This window comes from Eucyclogobius newberryi, unplaced genomic scaffold (assembly GCF_026437365.1).
Source record: "Eucyclogobius newberryi isolate DKJ021-1_F unplaced genomic scaffold, fEucNew1.0.hap1 SCAF_5, whole genome shotgun sequence".
Taxonomy (NCBI): domain Eukaryota; kingdom Metazoa; phylum Chordata; class Actinopteri; order Gobiiformes; family Gobiidae; genus Eucyclogobius; species Eucyclogobius newberryi.
In genome coordinates, this window is record NW_027316167.1 from 37,089,166 (window position 1) to 37,106,397 (window position 17,232).

The window sequence follows — 17,232 nt, forward strand, 5'->3', positions numbered from 1 at the left end:
TACATTAAGAAAATATAAAAACACAAAAATTGTTGCAGAAAACAAAACAAAATGATCAACTTCTAAGTGGCCTTAGTCACCCTAAACTACATGTGTATAAGATTTCAAATTTGTATATTTACTCATCACGGACAACATTGATATATGGACAGTTATTCTTAAATACATGTAATTTAAAGCATTCTTTCATGAGTCTAACCAAAGCATCTATTTATGAATAGAAGTTCAGCAATGCTTTGAGCGTTGGCATTATCCAGCGTAATAAACAAAACTAAACAAAAATCCTATTTGGTGTGTTTGCAGTCAAGTTAACAAATGGTAAATGGCCACATTTATATAGTGCTTCTCTACTGTTAAGGTTCTCAAAGCGCTTTACATCAAGGAACCAGTCCCATTCACACAGACATTCACACACCAGTGTTCGCAGACACTTGGGGTGAGACGGGTTAAGTGTCTTGCCCATGGACACAACGGCAGTATTCGCTTGAGGCAGCTGCGATCGCACCGCCAACCTGCGGGCCATTGGCGCTGACCGCTCTACCGACTGCCACCACAAGTGCTACAGGTGCGACACATAAGATGTCCAATTGGCTTGGATTGATAAGAAATCAACCTCTTTCACTTCATCACAAATTTTATTTTTTATTCACAGCCAGTAAACAGTCAAGGAGCTTATTCTGAATCGTTTTCAGTCAGAATCGATGCAGTTTTAAAAAGTAAACACAGAAAACAAGGCGTCTGGCACTTCCGCGTAGAGTTGACGGAGAAGCATCAGCCTTAACGCCCCCCTGACCACGTGAGGTGCGCGGACCTGCTACGCTGTGTCTCCAGCGTAAACAGCATAGCTTAAATGGGCCATGAAGAAATAGCCTATTTCAGACAGTTTTACTATGGCTTTTACCATGCGCTGTCCCCAATGCTGCATAGGTCTGAATCCCCTCAGCCAAATAATCAACAAGACTGGCTATGGATACCGACTCAGGAATGGGGCTACCATCAGTCACCTCCTCTTTATGGATGACATCAAGCTGTACGCTAAGAGTGAGCGGGACATTGACTCCCTGAGCCACACCACCAGGATCTACAGCTCAGATATCGGAATGTCATTCCGACTAGGGAAGTGTGGTCAGATGGTGACTAAGAGTCCACACAAAGGGGGTCTCACTCCCAGAAGGAACGACGGCAGACATTGAAGACAGTTACAAGTACCTGGGAATCCCACAGGCAATTGGCAACCTCGAAGAGCTACTGCCTACGAGTGAGGCAAACCAGCTCAATGGTAAGAAATAGTCACGCGCTGCGCCCTGCCAGTGATCCGATACCCTGTAGGAATAATCAGTTGGCCAAAAGAGGAGATACAGACCATAGATGTTAAGACACAAAAGCTCCTGACCATGCAGGGTTCCATCCCAAATCCAGCACCCTGAGACTGTACACTAGCCCTACCGAAGGAGGCCGGGGACTAGTGTGAGCCACTATCCAGGACAAAACGTCCAAGATCCGTAAGTACATCAAGGATAAGGCTCCTACAGATGACGTGCTCAGTGAATGTCTCAGACAATGGGGAACAGAGGATGATTAGGTGCTGGAGGGGGAAGACAAGCCCCTACATGGGATGTACCACTGGAACATAACTGATGTGGCTGATATCACGAAATCCTACAAATCGCTAGAAAGAGCGGGTCTGAAGGACAGCACAGAGGCCCTAAGCATGGCAGCACAGCAGGCCCTGATCACCAGATCAATAGATGTAAGGAGAGGTTGTCTGACGCCGACGCTGCAAAGCCTGTTACAGGGGGATTCGTTCCCTACTTTCATTTTTTTTTTTTTTTTTTAAGAGTTTATATAGTACATCGTTTGGGTTGTTTTCATAATTTGAATATCTGTCCTCTAAAATAGAGCTAAGCAATCTCCCTCTATACAGTTTTTACTTGTATAGAAGCCTCCAAAGCACTGCCAAAGTTGTATTGATGATTTTGGATATGCTTTCAGTTGTACGCACAGACTTTGATAATCTAATCATTACAGATGATTTTCTTTTTTTTATTGAAAGAAAAAACACAGACCAATCAAAACGTGTGTGTAGATAAAGATACAGTCCAGTAGCATTGTCAACAACAGCCACGGAGAAGACGTTCCCCACTTTCAAAGTTCCAATACGTTGACAACGCGCGAACATTGGCGCGTAGAACGAGCGGACATAGGCGCGGAAAACGAGCGGACATCGACGCGGAGAACGAGCGGACATCGACGCGGAGAACGAGCGGACATTGACGCGGAGAACTAGCGGACATCGACGCGGAGAACGAGCGTACATCGGCGCGGAGAACGGCGAGGAGAACGCGCGGACATCAGCGTGGAGAATGCGCGGACATCGCGTGGACATCGGTGCGGAGAACGAGCGGAAATCAGCGCGGAGAATGCACGGACATCGGCGCGGTCTGTTGGTTTGCTTAGCCCCGCAACTTACGTCCAGGTAGCGAGTACTTTTGTCCTTCAGGGGCTGCTAGGTGGTTGTAGCTGACTACACCGTAGTCATTGAGTTGTTTCAGAGCTACTTTAGCTTGCTTTGAGCAGTCGTTTTTGAATAGACGATTTCGTTCCTGCTCCGTTTATTTTGTGCAACTGCCGTATTTGGCCCAGGTTTTTAAGTTTCCTTAAACAGTGCACCTGTGCCATCATTTTTGCGTCTCTTCCGAACAACTGCAGGACAAGCCGGTGGTTTCGTTATAACATATCACACATGATCAGACAGAGCAACATCAACCACATTGACCGTTGAAATATTTACCCCCTTTGTAACTAGGAGATGTAGATGCTGGGGAGGCTTGTATAAAACAGTGAAGAGAATGGATAGAGACTGTTTTAGCTCCATTTTAAAGAATACATACTCAAATGATGAAAACACCCCAAAGGACAACCTGTGGGTAACTATTTCATCTAAAAAAAATTGCACAGACACCTCCACCCTTTTTGTTTTCTTGTGTTTGAGATTCAAACTTAAAGTTGGGTGGAGCAGATTCTATTAGAACTAAATTTTCTGTGTTTTTGTCAAGCCATGTTTCAATTAAAAACATAAAATCAAGATTATAAGAAGAAATAAAATTAATGTCGCAAGCGGCAATAATGGCTTTCACAACTACACTTGGATACCAGCTGCCGGTCTGAGGAACAACACGAAGCTTCGTCGCATGAACCTCCACCTAACAGGATATTACAGCACAATAGAGGAACAACAAAGAGGCGGTCCGTATGGGGAAGAAGAGGAGGAGGACACACAGCAGTGCGGAGGGGAGTGGACCGCTGGTCAGTAGCGATCTGGTCAGTAGCGATCTGGACAGCGGGGAGGGCACTCCTGGACACGCTGGTGCCCGGAAACGTGGGATGTCCTCTTGCTCGTCTATGTCGGGGGGCTCTGGCAGTGAGGTGCAGGGCGGGGGGGTTGCAGATATCGGGGTGAGGGCTCAGAGTGTAAGGTGTTCATAAAGCTTGCACAGGATAATGCACCCTTTAAGGAGTGGAATGCAGTGGCATTGTCAAAGAGCCTAAATATAGCTGTGGGAGTGATCAAGCTCGCTCGAGATGGCTCGCTGCTGATCGTGTGCAAGGACGCGGCTCAGCAAAGGAAGGCGATTGGAACTAAACGTCTGGGTGGAAAGGACATTCTTGTGTCTGATGCTGAAAGAAGCACGGTCAGAGGAGTTGTCGTAGGCGTCCCTACGACGATGTCTGTGGATGAAGTGAAGGGGAATTTGACCGGAGCTAAGGTGGTGGATGCTAGGCGGTTGAAGGTGACCCGGTTTGGGGTAAGATGTGACAGCCTGTCGATATTGATAAAAGTTGGGCTCCTCATTAAGTTGCGTGTGGTGTGAAGGGAAAACTGTTTAACTGGGTTAGGAGTTTTCTGTCTGGCCGGCGTATTCAAACCAGAGTGGGCGCAGCTTACTCTGGGGTCTATGGGGTAGAGAATGGGGCCCCGCAGGGGAGTGTGTGCAGCCCTATCTTGTTCAATGTTATGATTAAGGACATCTTTGACTACGTGGATGGGTCTGTTGGAAGGAGCCTTTATGCCGATGATGGCGCACTATGGGTTGAGAGGCAGAAATCTCAGATTTTACGAGGCGAAACTGCAAAGAGCAATACAGCAATTGGAGCAGTGGACTCTGAATTGGGGTTTAAACTGTCCGTACAGAAGTCCAGGGTTCAGAATAAGCGGTATCGCATCGCAAAATGCGACGCAATTTCTCTCAAATGCGATGCATTCGTCAGAAAAAAAGTGTTTTATAAACAAAGCGCCTAAAAAAGCACTTATCACTTGTGAATTGATTGTCAACAACGGCATGACACACTTGACGGGTCCCGCTGCTGTCACAGATCGCGCGTGTGAAAACTGCTGAGCGGCAGGAGCCACCGGGAGTGCGCGCGGATGGGCGATGAGGCGCTTTGACGACCGCCGCGTCTCGCTAATCTCACATAGTTATGTGTTACACATAGTTATTGTCGTGAGATCAGCTAGACATGGCGCTCGTCAAATCCCCTCATCGCCTCCACGTGCGCTCGCTCCCGTTTTCACCCCGAGAACCCTGAGGATGTCGTGTTCAAAGGGGTCGAACTCACTCATGTCCAGGACAAAACCAAGACGTGTTGTGTGTGTAAGAGAAGTAATTCTGATACAAACAGCTCATTGTCATGACGACTCTGGTGGTGATATGTAACTTGTCAGTGTAGACAATTAATATGTAAATGAGACTCATGCAAATAGTCATCTGATGATGATGATGATGATGATGATGATGATGATATGGAAGAAAGTTGTAAATAAGGCCATCTGACTTGGTGTTAATTAATTTGTTCAACACATATTTTTTTAAGATAAGATATTCCTTTATTGTCCCACATGGGGAAATTTCATTGGTGCAACGCAGGTAGATACAAAGGTAGATACAGAAGAACAGATCACTTATAGGAAGTCTGAAAAACACTTTCAGTAGAAGATCTCCTATAAATAAATAAAAACTCCCATAGACAAATAAATAAATACCATTGCATGTGATCCCGACAGTAATTGCACATGAATATGTGTCACGACAGCACATAGATTGCACATGAATTTCACAGTAATTGCACATGAATTCCAACAGCAATTGCACATATGACAGAATTGCACATCAGTATTAGGTTAGGTCAGTTCTGTCCCCCACCTCCTGCACCGAGTCCAGAGCACAGCCCAGGATGGAGCTGGACTTCTTGATGACTCTGTCCAGCCTCTTCCTCTCCCTCTCTGTGATGCTGCTGCTCCAGCAGGCCACACCATACAGGAGGGCCGATGCCACCACAGAGTCGTAGAAGGTCTTCAGGAGTGGTCTTCTTAAGTGTTTAAAAGTTCATTTGTTAAGAGTTTTTTAAATAGAATGTTTACAAATACATTTGAAATAAATAATCTTGTTACATCAATGGAAAATATTTATTGTTAGTCACTTTTTTGTTTTGCTATGCAATAATCAAATTGCTATACAAATTTGAAAAAAATTACGGATTGTTTAGCAGCACTGCTATACAAGTGAAAATCCTTAATCTGAGCCCTGAAGTCTCAAGTGATTTGTTTCTTCAATGGGCATAGGGACGTCTCCCTTAGACTGCATGGGCAGGTACTCGAACAGGTCAGGAAAGTGAGATTCTTGGGGGTCACCTTTGACGAGAGGCTTAGTTGGCGACAGCACATTGATATGGTCAGTGGTAAATGCAAAAAGGTGAATAACTTGCTTAGTTGTCTATCCGGCCAGGACTGGGGGGCCAGCAGAAGGTCGCTCCTTAGTATTTATTGGGCTATCCTGAGGGCAGCTATTGATTATGGCTGTATAGCCTACATGTCTGCGGCTGAGACTAACTTGAAGACGCTTGAAGTGGCGCAAGCTCAGGCCTTGCGCATCTGCTGTAGGGCTTTTAGGACCTCCCCTGTCTCAGCGCTGCAGGTTGAGTTGGGAGAATTGCCATTACGTCTCCAGAGGTTAGAACTTCTGTTGGCTTACTGGGTGAATGTGCAAGGTCATACAAGTTTGCACCCGGTAAGGGAATTTCTCAGGGATGATGGGGGACAGAATGAGGCTGACAGTATGTTTTTTAGCTGGGTTGGAATGCGAATGCGCGACTTGCTGGGGTTGGTGATCTAAGTGGGAGCCCTTCGGTGGCTTTGTCTACTATAGCTCCTTGGAAGTTTGTTCCGGCTCCTGTTGATATTAGCTTGCATAGCAAACTTAAAGGAGTCACTGGGAGGGCACCGCAGTTTGTCGTTCAAGAGCTCATCGATAGGCACTCAGATGATGTATTTATTTAAACCGACGGGTCTAGGGATCCTGCGAGTGGGCGTACCGGCTCTGCTTATTTCGTGCCTGACCTGGAGCTGGCGGTCAAGAAGAGGTTAACAGATCGCCTTTCTGTTTTCAGCGCGGAACTCATAGCGATACGGTTAGCATTGGAATGGGCGGAATCTACTTTAAAGTGTTGTGGCCTCTGACAGCCTTTCTGCATTGCAAAGCATTAAATCTGGGAAGTCGGATTGCAGAGTACAAAATCAGGACTAAAGCAACAGCCCGCACATCACGCACAACTGTTCCACCGTGCACTTGCGCAAGCCTTTCATCCAACGACGAAGCTCATCCTCCGGTGCAACGGCACTCAAGGTTCCTCCGTGTCGAGCTGACTTCCAAACACGCGGAGCAAACGGTCCGTTCGCATGTTACATTTACACCAAATCATCAATGAAGCTGATGCTTTCACAGTGCAGTGTTTTAGATGAACCAGGGCAGTAGCGCAGAGCGCTGCGAGCCAGACCAAATTGCTTCGGGGTCCGGACTTGGCCCGGCTTTTGGAACCCCTGAGCTAGGCTGTACTAGGCTAAGGTAAATGCAGGTGCCGGTTCAAGAGAAAAAACATTTCAGAAGTTCTGCCTCATCGCAAAAAAAATGTAAACAAACGCTCAAGCCGCACGTGAGGTGGCAACAGATGAAAAAGCGAACATATTTGTCACGCGACGGAGCCGGCTGCAGTGTATTGTGGGATATGTAGTGTCTGGGCTCCAGGCATGACAGAGGACCCCTCCTCCCTGTACCTCCGTCACCTAGCATCGGAGACCCGCCACTAATGCTAATGCTAAGACCGCGGTACGAGAGGAAATGTCCCATCAAAATAAAAGAGCGCCAGGAAGTGCAGGCATTAATTGTGCCCCTGCTGGCCAATAGTGAAAAATACACAATATCTGTAATGCACTTTTTTTTCATGACGTCCATGAGAAGAATATAACCACTGAATTTCGAACAAATTAAACAATGTTGAGTTTTCACATTATGGGTAGAGGGCGCTATAGAGTGCATTTGTTATATGGGTATTCATTATTTACAATCAGGACATAAAAACCCATTATTGAGTGAAATTTTGAGCTCCGTAGGGCAATTCCATTAGGAGTGACTTGTCCTGGAAAAAACAGACATAGCATAGACTGCATAGAACGTAAGGAATATCCCAAAAAAAATTGATCTTTATTAAATTTGAATGTCTCTAGATGCAAAAGGTGTTGTTTTGAGCTCGATTTGGCAAAAAACCTAGAACAAGTACAATTTTGAAAAAAGAAAGTCAAACGTGGCCACGCCACTTCGATTCAACATGGCTGACTTCCTGTTTATCATACAGCGATGCTATCAGGTGTGTTTTAGTCGTCACAGGGAGCTCTATCACTGTTCCAAGTTTCATGTGCCTAGGCCAAAGTTAAAGCGTCTCATGTTGGTCCTTTTCTGCTATAGGTGGCGCTGTTGCGACAGATGTTTTAATTGTATTCGATCTAGAGCCGAGTCGATCACGTCAATACCACCATGTGGAACTTTTCATTGATGTTCAGGGGGTCAAAAATGCCCAAGTTGTGGCAGAAAACTGAATAAAAATAATACGAAACCGGGCAAAAACAATAGCTCTTGTTATATCATAGCTCGAGCTAATAATAAGAAACCGGGCAACATGATTTGTTACATAAGGATCTGACATTTAGCACAGCAAGTTTCAGACTTGTTTCAGTGGGACTGGGCGTTATCTTTTCAAATGGAATATGAATCAAATTTCTCAGATTGCGCATTTTGTTTTCCCATCTGTGTGTTGTGACTACAGAAATAGCACTAGGGGACGCTGTTTTTACACAGGGCCCCGGTTTGGTATGATTTTTGTCTATGCTGGCAACACTGAGACCCAGTGCATCCTAGCTATGGGAGATACCAGGTGAAAGGAGAGGGGGATAGGCGGTGGGACTGTTGTTGGTGTAGCAGGAGTCGGACACAGGTTTGTGCGGGGAAGAGTTCATCAGTGTTGACATCAGAACACTCTTGATCTTGCTATATTAGGCGTGAGTGGATTGATCTTGCTATATTAGGCGTGAGTGGAGCCATTTTAATTACTGATTTGATCAGACATTTAAGATGGCTGGGAAGGCCCTTGGGTGAGAGTGGAGATGGGAAGGAGAGTGAGGAATCTTTAGTGGGAATAGATGTTGCAACGGGTCCAGGGCTGCTCTGAGGGCAGGGGGGATGACAGGGATGCTGCCAGGCATGTCACAGATTGGTCCAAGGCCTTTGATGAGGACACTGTTGGAAATAACTTTAAGGACTCCTGTGCTGGCCACATCGGACTGTTGTGTTGATGAAGCTTGAAAAAGAGTCGAAAAGACAAATCTCTCGATTTACCGGTCAATCTACGTTCCTACCCTCATCTATGGTCATGAGCTTTGGGTAATGACCAAAAGAACAAGATTGCGGATACAAGCGGTCGAAATGAGTTTCCTCCGCCGGGTGGCTGGGCGCTTCCTTAGAGATAGGGTGAGGAGCTCAGTCACATATAGGAGGAGCTTGGAGAGGAGCCGCTGCTCCTCCATGTTGAGAGGAGCTGAGGTGGCTCGGGCATCTGTTCCGGATGCCTCCTGAGCGCCTCCCCTGTTTCGGGCATGTCCCACTGGGAAGAGGCCCCGGGGAAGACCCAGGACACGCTGGAGGAACTATGTCTCTCAGCTGGCCTGGGAGGAGTTGGAGGAAGAGTCTGGGAGTCCCTGCTTAGACTGCTGCCCCCATGACCCGGCTTTGAATAAGCGGGAGGAGATGGATGGATGGAAAGTATTTTGCTTAAAATTATGTTGTTGCCTTTTTGTTTTTGTCTCTTGTTCTCTCTCTGGTTGTGCTCTGTTTGTTTTTGTTTGTTGGCATAGAGTAGTCAAGCCTTTTTTCATAGTTTTGGCTGGGGTGTGACTTATACTTATGTGGCCAGGTGGTAAAATGATGGACACAGACACCAGCAGCTCAAAAAAAATAATGTGGGTCTTTTATTTCCCGACTGTCCTCAGGAGGAGAACAGCATTAATTTTGGTTCTATTTGGCTTACTCAAAAAAAAAAAAAATTACAGTCCAACATCTGTGTCAGGAACTTTAGTGTTCAATTTTGGTCACAACAAAATAAAATAAAACCAACAAAAAGACAACAGTAGTGGGCTTAAAGTCCTATGAAAACACAAAGAATAAACACATCTTAATTTATACAATTGACTGTGGATACAATGAAAATAAAATTACATTAGAATCACACAGTATGACAATGAACTTTAACTCACTTGGAAAAAAGCAAACAGACTGTTCGGACCACACTCAGCACAGAAGGACCACGAGCAGTACTGTCTCCCCTCTGCATTAACCACAAGTACAAACTTGGTCAACAACCAAAAACACAATGTTAAACATTAATAAACATGACAATTGATCAATATTGCAACTCACGCCGTCACGCAGTTTCAGACTACCCCTACGTGAGTAGTGACACGCTTCACAGGACTAGTAGTCGATCTACATCGATCCTAGTTTCCTACAAATTTAGAAGACAATAATCTTAGAATATGATGTAGCTTAAAACATTGTCTAACGATATTAAAGATTATTTTTGTACTTAAAGCTCATTTTAAAGAAAGATTCACATTATACGAACCAAATTCTGCTTTCTCTCAACGAGGCACTCGGCTGTCGCACTGTGGTGACGTCACATGTGTGCAAGTGTGATTGTGCTCACATTTGATGACAGTGACATCTGCTGGCTAAACTGAGTATTGCAACTAGCTTTTAAAATAATATATGACCTGGCTACACTTATATTTATACTTTATTTATACTCCGGAGCGACTTATATGTGATATTATTTGTTATTTTCACACTTGCAACCGCATTTCATACGCCAGTGCAACTTATATATGTTTTTTTTCTCTATGCATTTTTTGGCTTATACTCCGGTGCGACTTATAGTCCGGAAAATAAGGTACTTAGTTCCTCTCAAAATGTAGTGTGAATTGTTGGTATTGTGAAAGCACTGGAGTATACCCTGCCTCATGACTAAGAGAGGGAGGAGCCAAAATAAATTATTTTTAGCCTTTTTACTCAATGTACTGAAATCCTATTTTTTGTTTGTGTGTTTTGTAGGAAGGAGTTATCCATGGCTTCACTCGGTGGAGGACAGTAGCCATCGCAGCATCTGTAGTGTTAGTTGTCTCTTTGATTTATTACAGAAAAACCCGCTGAGATCTCAGACCTAAACCACTTCTCTCCTGGATTCACATGGATTTGTTTTAAAGACTCAAGATTCAAGGAACACTTTTTACACTGCGCAGTATCATGTCAGTTAAATGCCCATGGTTCAGCCTTCTCACATTAATAAACTATTGATAGTACTTTTCAACTTTGCCAAGAATTGAAGCATGAGGCAATATCTTGAGTTCTAGACCTTCCTGGAGGATGTGATTCTCATAAATGCCTCCCATGTTCCCCTGACTTGACCCGGAAAGCTCACTTCTAAGACATTACGGCCACATTTCCACTGGTTTGCTTTGGAGCATATTGGTATGGTCCAAAACGTACGTACATGCTGAAGATTTACTCATTAAATAGAGCAAATTTTATCTGTTCTTAATGTATAAAAAGAGCCAGGGGTCTATGAAACCTGTTGCTGAGAAAATGTGCTCTTTGAGGCTTGTTATATCAAATGGCTGTGTATGGAAAGTAAAAAGTAAATGCAAATGGTTTTGTCAGAGGCATGTTTGATCGGGGCAACTTACATCGTCGTCCTTAGCTGTCTTCTGCATGTTGTCTTTCTTCAAACTTTGGACACAGAGCCAGACCATGAGCATGGAGACTCACTCTGCCATTAAAATAACCATTCCAAACTGCTCTAAAGCGACGGCCAGTCGAAACATGGCTTATGTTTTGGCCCCTCTGGTGATGCAAGTGGAACATTCTTGGTGGAGATGTTCCTGGACACCTTTCCCCAGCTTTATTATCACTTCAGACTTTTGCCATTGTTTTGCAAGAAAACATTACAAATAAGTACACATTAGCAAACTTCTTCAAACGTGACCGTAAAATGTTTCATAAAAGTGCAGAAATGTTTACCCTTAGATTCCGCTTAAAGTTTCTGTTGTATTTTTTAAGACAATTTTGAATTGTGAAGTTTGATTATTTAAACTTGGCAGAACTTCAAACCAAAAAATGCTTTTTTTTTCTTAATGTCTCCCACCTCTCCCAAATGTTTGTTTGTTTTGCAACATAACCAACGGTGTGTTTTATATTAATTAATAAATTAATTTACTTAAGAGCCATAAGCCAAATACAGTCTAATTTTCTAATACTAGCTGCATGTATTTTTTTAAATAAAAACATTCTGCCATGCAACATTCTGACATAAAACTTCTCTTGTGAATATTCTATAACTTAGTTGTAGTTATGATCATGGAACGCAGAATTAAATCTATTTAGCATAAGTTCTACTGTTTGAATTGCAACAGTGTATACTAGTGATGATGAGTGTCGCAAAATCGATACAGATACCAAAGAGTTACATTTAAATTATCTTCTATAATTTGACCATGGTGTATATAGACAATCTATTCTGCTTTACCTGTTGTCATCATAATTGTTTTCACGAATGAAAGTGCTAAGAACCTTAAATTCTCCGGTCCCTATTTATTTCCCCCTTGCCTGCCAACAATGGCTTAAAGTGGGTCTTACTGGCTTTAACATTTGTATCTGAATACTGTGTAACATTTAAATATTGAATTAGGTTGGTTAGAAAACCAAAGTATTTTTCCCTTCCTACTACTGTGTTGCAGTATGGGTTTTTTCCACAAATTTATTCTAAGGGCACCTTTGAATATAAAAGCCTTTCTCAGTCCCAGAAAAAGTGGGCTGGGCGGATTAAGGTGATTAGGAATGACAATTTGTGATTTGAGCGAATCCAAATTTCTCATAATCAGGCTATGGGGTTAAGCCAATGGTCCATCAGTGCCTTGCCTTTCTGTGTGGGCTACCTGCCCTGTGCCATGGTGTCTATGTTTGGTTATGTAATTTATTTCAAACCAAAGGATAAGTATCAGGAATGTGCAATATTACATCTAATGAAATCAAATTACTCATTTATGTTTTTATGTCTGAAACCACGAACAAAGTATTGAAAACGTGAATTAAATGGTTGATAAATTATTGTTCTTTTTAATGAATGTGGGCAAACCTGTGCGCCTTATTGCGCTGCAGATGTTAGGTATATTACATGCCCTGGTGTTGTTTTTTATCTGATGTTTTTTTTTTAGACGGCTCTGTATGCTATACCTGCTCAAAAAGTTCAAACTAACAGTCAGTGGGTTTACATGCAAACGAAAAAAAACAAATAGTTGCTTTAATCCGATACAATCAGACATCTTAGTGTGGATGTAAACACCTCACTTCGATAGAAATCGCCGTTCAAAATCTATTGAGACACCCAGATTATGCGGTTGCGTAATTGCACTGAAACTAGACAAGGCTTGTGCGCATGCTCCACGACCCACGCTGATGTACCCGGAAACAAAACCATACAAGGAAGCCGGTCGCTTACAAGGAAGAACACAACCGCATTCACTCACAAGGTTAGCGTGCACTTTATCTGCACAATAACTAATGCAGACATTACAAAAGAGATGAACAAAACTATCCATGTTGCTGTTGTTCGAAAATGTGCATGATAGTTGTTTATGTGACGCAAAAGGTCAACCGGAATGGGGGGTTGTGTTAGTCCATTGAAACGACGCATATCACCACCTAGTGTGAGGAGGACGACACGTTCTTGTCAGAAATTCGACTTTCTCGTCTGCATGTATACTTGGACAAGGACAGAGTTTGTCCAAGACCTCAAAACCGAATGTTAAAAAAAAAAATTTGTATTGTATTTTTGGCGCTATAGTATCAAAGTAATTTCTCTTGTGGATCAGTACAGTTTGTCTAAGTCTGATCATTATTTTTAAACATAATATTATTTTACAACAAAAGCTGTGTTCTGGTTCTTAGTCTGACTAAAAAATACCTACCCCTGAGCAGGAGCTAAAAAAAAGTCCCAAAGTGTGGCACCAGTCCCTATTCAATTCAATTTATTTTTGTAGGGACTTGGCAATGTCCCAGTGTCCCCTGTCAAAACCCTAGTTCCTACTTTGTGCGAGCATGCAAGTAATCTAAATCATGCATTATATTTAAATAAGTTATCAATCACTTTTTTTTTAAATTGATACTGCTTGATACCTTGTCAGTGCAGAAGACAGGTGTCCAAACTGTAGCCCAGGGGCAAAATGCTCCCAAATTATCATTATCAAAATGTTTGTTATGGCAAGCATTTTGATGTATAACACACTCAACATTAATGCTCCAAGCCTCATTAAGTATTATGTGTAGTGGCTCATTAAAAACTATGTCAAATGCAACATTTTGAATGGCCCTTGATCCATAATGTAAGTTTGGAAATGTGGATATTTTGTATTGATCTGCAATCACTACTGTATGTCAGGTTTAATGCAAAGTTTCATATTTTTTTTTGCTTAACCACAACTGATAACTACCTTGTAAACATTCCTCATTTCCCAATAGAAGTTTTTATATGTAGGCCATCTACCAAATATGTCTACTCAAAGCTACCAAAAGTAGTTTATTTTCCTAAATGTGTCATCTGACCTCCGGCCGCGTGTCTTGGACACTTGGGTGAAGAGAGGGGCAGAGTTGTCAACCAATCACCACATGGTGGTGAGTTGGATCCGCTGGCGGAGGAGGAAGCCGGACAGACCCAAGCGCATTGTGAGGGTCTGTTGGGAACGTCTTGCGGAGCCCTCTGTCAGTAGGGTATTCAACTCACACCTTCGGGAGAGCTTCTCCCATATCCCGGGGGAGGCTGGGGACATTGAGTCCGAGTGGACCATGTTCTCCGCCTCCATTGTTCATGCGGCTGCTCGGAGCTGTGGTCGCAAGGTCTCCGGTGCCTGTCGTGGCGGCAACCCCCGAACCCGGTGGTGGACACCGGAAGTAAGGGATGCCGTCAGACTGAAGAAGGAGGCCTATCAGGCCACTTTGGCTTGTAGGTCTCCTCAGGTCATTGACAGGTATCGGCAGGCCAAGCGGGCCGCAGCTTGTGCTGTTGCAGAGGCAAAAACCCGGGCCTGGGAGAGTTTGGGGAGGCCATGGAGGAGGACTATCGGTCGGCCCCAAAGAAATTCTGGCAAACCGTCCGGCGCCTCAGGAGGGGGAAGCAGTGCCTCACCAACACGTCTACGGTGCGGGTGGAGACCTGCTGACCTCGACTGGGGATGTCGTTGGACGGTGGAAGGAATACTTTGAGGACCTCCTTAATCCCTCAGTCACGTGTTCCGAAGAGGAAGCAGAGACCGGGGACTTAGGGGCTGGCTCGCCCATCACCCAAGCTGAAGTCACTGAGGTTGTTCGCAAACTCCTCGGTGGCAGGGCTCCGGGGGTGGATGAGATCCGCCCTGAGTACCTTAAGTCTCTGGATGTTGCAGGACTGTCTTGGCTGACACGTCTCTGCAACATCGCGTGGCGGTCGGGGACCGTGCCTCTGGACTGGCAGTCCAGGGTGGTGGTCCCTCTGTTCAAGAAGGGGGGCCGGAGGGTGTGTTCCAACTACAGAGGGATCACACTCCTCAGCCTCCCCGGTAAGGTCTATTCCAAGGTACTGGAGAGGAGAATCCGACCGATAGTCGAACCTCGGATTCAGGAGGAGCAGAGTGGTTTTCGTCCCGGTCGTGGAACACTGGACCAGCTCTATACTCTCCATCGGGTGCTCGAGGGTTCATGGGAGTTTGCCAGACCAGTCCACATGTGCTTTGTGGATCTGGAGAGGGCTTTCGACCGTGTCCCTGGGGGTGTCCTTTGGGGGGTGCTCCGGGAGTACGGGGTCCGGGGCCCTTTGCTCAGGGCTGACCGGAGCAGGAGCTGTGTTCACATTGCCGGCAGTAAGTCAGACCTGTTCCCAGTGCATGTTGGACTGCGCCAGGGCTGCCCTTTGTCACCGGTTCTGTTCATAGTTTTTTGAATTTCTAGGTGCAGTCAGGGCTCGGAGGGTGTCCGGTTTGGGGACCACAGGATCTCATCTCTGCTGTTTGCAGATGATGTTGTCCTGATGGCTCCATCAAACCCGGACCTGCAGCATGAACCAAATCCGAGGCCATGGTTCTCGACCGGGAAAAGGTGGCTTGCACTCTCCAGGTGGGTGGGGAGTCCTTGCCCCAAGTGGAGGAGTTCAAGTATCTCCGTGTCTTGTTCACGAGTGAGGGAAGGATGGAGCGTGAGATTGACAGGCGGATCGGTGCAGCGGCTGCAGTGATGCAGTCGCTGCATCGGACTGTTGTGGTAAAGAAGGAGCGGAGTCGAAAGGCTAAGCTCTCCATTTACCGGTCGGTTTACGTTCCTACCCTCACCTATGGTCATGAGCTTTGGGTAATGACCGAAAGGACAAGATCGCGGATGCAAGCGGTCGAAATGAGTTTCTTCTGCCGGATGGTTGGGCGCTCCCTTAGAGATAAGGTGAGGAGCTCGGCCACACGGGGGGGAGCTCGTAGTAGAGCCGCTGCTCCTCCACGTCGAGAAGAGCCAGCTAAGGTGGCTCGAGCATCTGTCCCGGATGCCTCCAGAGCGCCTCCCTGGGGAGGTGTTCCGGGCATGTCCCATCGGGAAGACCCAGAACACGCTGGAAAGACTATGTCTCTCGGCTGGCCTGGGAACGCCTTGGGATCCCCCCGGAGGAGTTGGAGGATGTGTCTTGTGAGAAGGAAGTCTGGGAGTCCCTGGTTAGACTGCTGCCCCCGAGACCCGGCCCCGGATAAATCATATGATATATATTTATGATTATATATATATATATATATATATATATATATATATATATATATATATATATATATATATATATATATATATATAATGTATGATTATTATTTTTTTAACTGATTGGGCTTATTTCAACATACATTATAATTATTTATATGAGTCATAAATTGAATAAGGGAAATTTACTATCTATGTCCTATGGTGTTGAATAAGGCCACTTCTGTGTGAATCTCCTTCAAAATAAATAATTACACATTGTTGCATTTTTGCCTCTTTTGACTTTTGTTGCCCATGTTTGATCACTGGATTATGTTTATTTTTTTTTATTTTTTCAATCAAAAATAAAAAAATAGCAGTCGGCACACGACAGTAGAGGCAGATGCAGTGATAGATGATACTGCTGTTTTTCTTTTTTAGAAAATAAACACACCCTTTATCACAGTGGTTCCCAAAGTTGGGGTCAAGCATGAGCTGGTCACAAAGCATGAGCTGGGGGGTGGTGAGACACTTTATTACCGAAAACGGCATGTTTTAGTGAAATAGGGTCAACTAACATAATAAACTTCTAAAATATATACATACAAATGTATAACTTGAAATGATTACAGACATCCATTTCATTTTACTGTGGGGTCGGTTATATGGTTATTTTGGGGGTCTGAAAAGTTTGGGAACCCCTGCTCCAATATGCATTCTTCTGTATATGAGCCCAAGTAACACTCATTCACCTCTAGATGTCACTAACATCACATTAACAGGTTCGATTTAACTTCACATTAATTTTGTTCGGCTCCTTAGGCCAGTTTCATAAAACTGGTTTACTTTCTAAGTTGGACTCAATTTGCCAAGTGTGACTTGTATCATTTTGAGGTCATAACGCACGCTCACTCAGAGGACAGACTGGTCTCGAGCAGACTTAAAGGCAGGCTGAGTCTCTCACATTTCCTCTCCCTTTTATCTCTTTTTTCTTCTTCCCTCTTCTCTGATATCTCACCGAATACATGTGTGTGTCTTATATTTTGGGTGGAGGTTG

At 44.5% G+C, this 17,232-nt stretch overlaps 1 protein-coding gene across 2 annotated transcripts in view; it reads left to right on the top strand.

Moving 5' to 3' along the window:
• LOC140381600 (apoptosis regulator BAX) overlaps positions 1–11,667 on the top strand; it is a 75,951-nt gene extending 64,284 nt beyond the window's left edge. The window contains exon 6 of one of the 2 annotated variants that reach the window (XM_072465667.1): positions 10,491–11,667. In XM_072465667.1, coding sequence (XP_072321768.1) covers positions 10,491–10,589 — 99 coding nt within the window. In that variant the 3' untranslated portion in view covers positions 10,590–11,667. The remainder of the gene's footprint in view (positions 1–10,490) is intronic. The other variant, XM_072465668.1, reaches the window with a different exon arrangement.
• Positions 11,668–17,232: the final 5,565 nt, after the last annotated feature.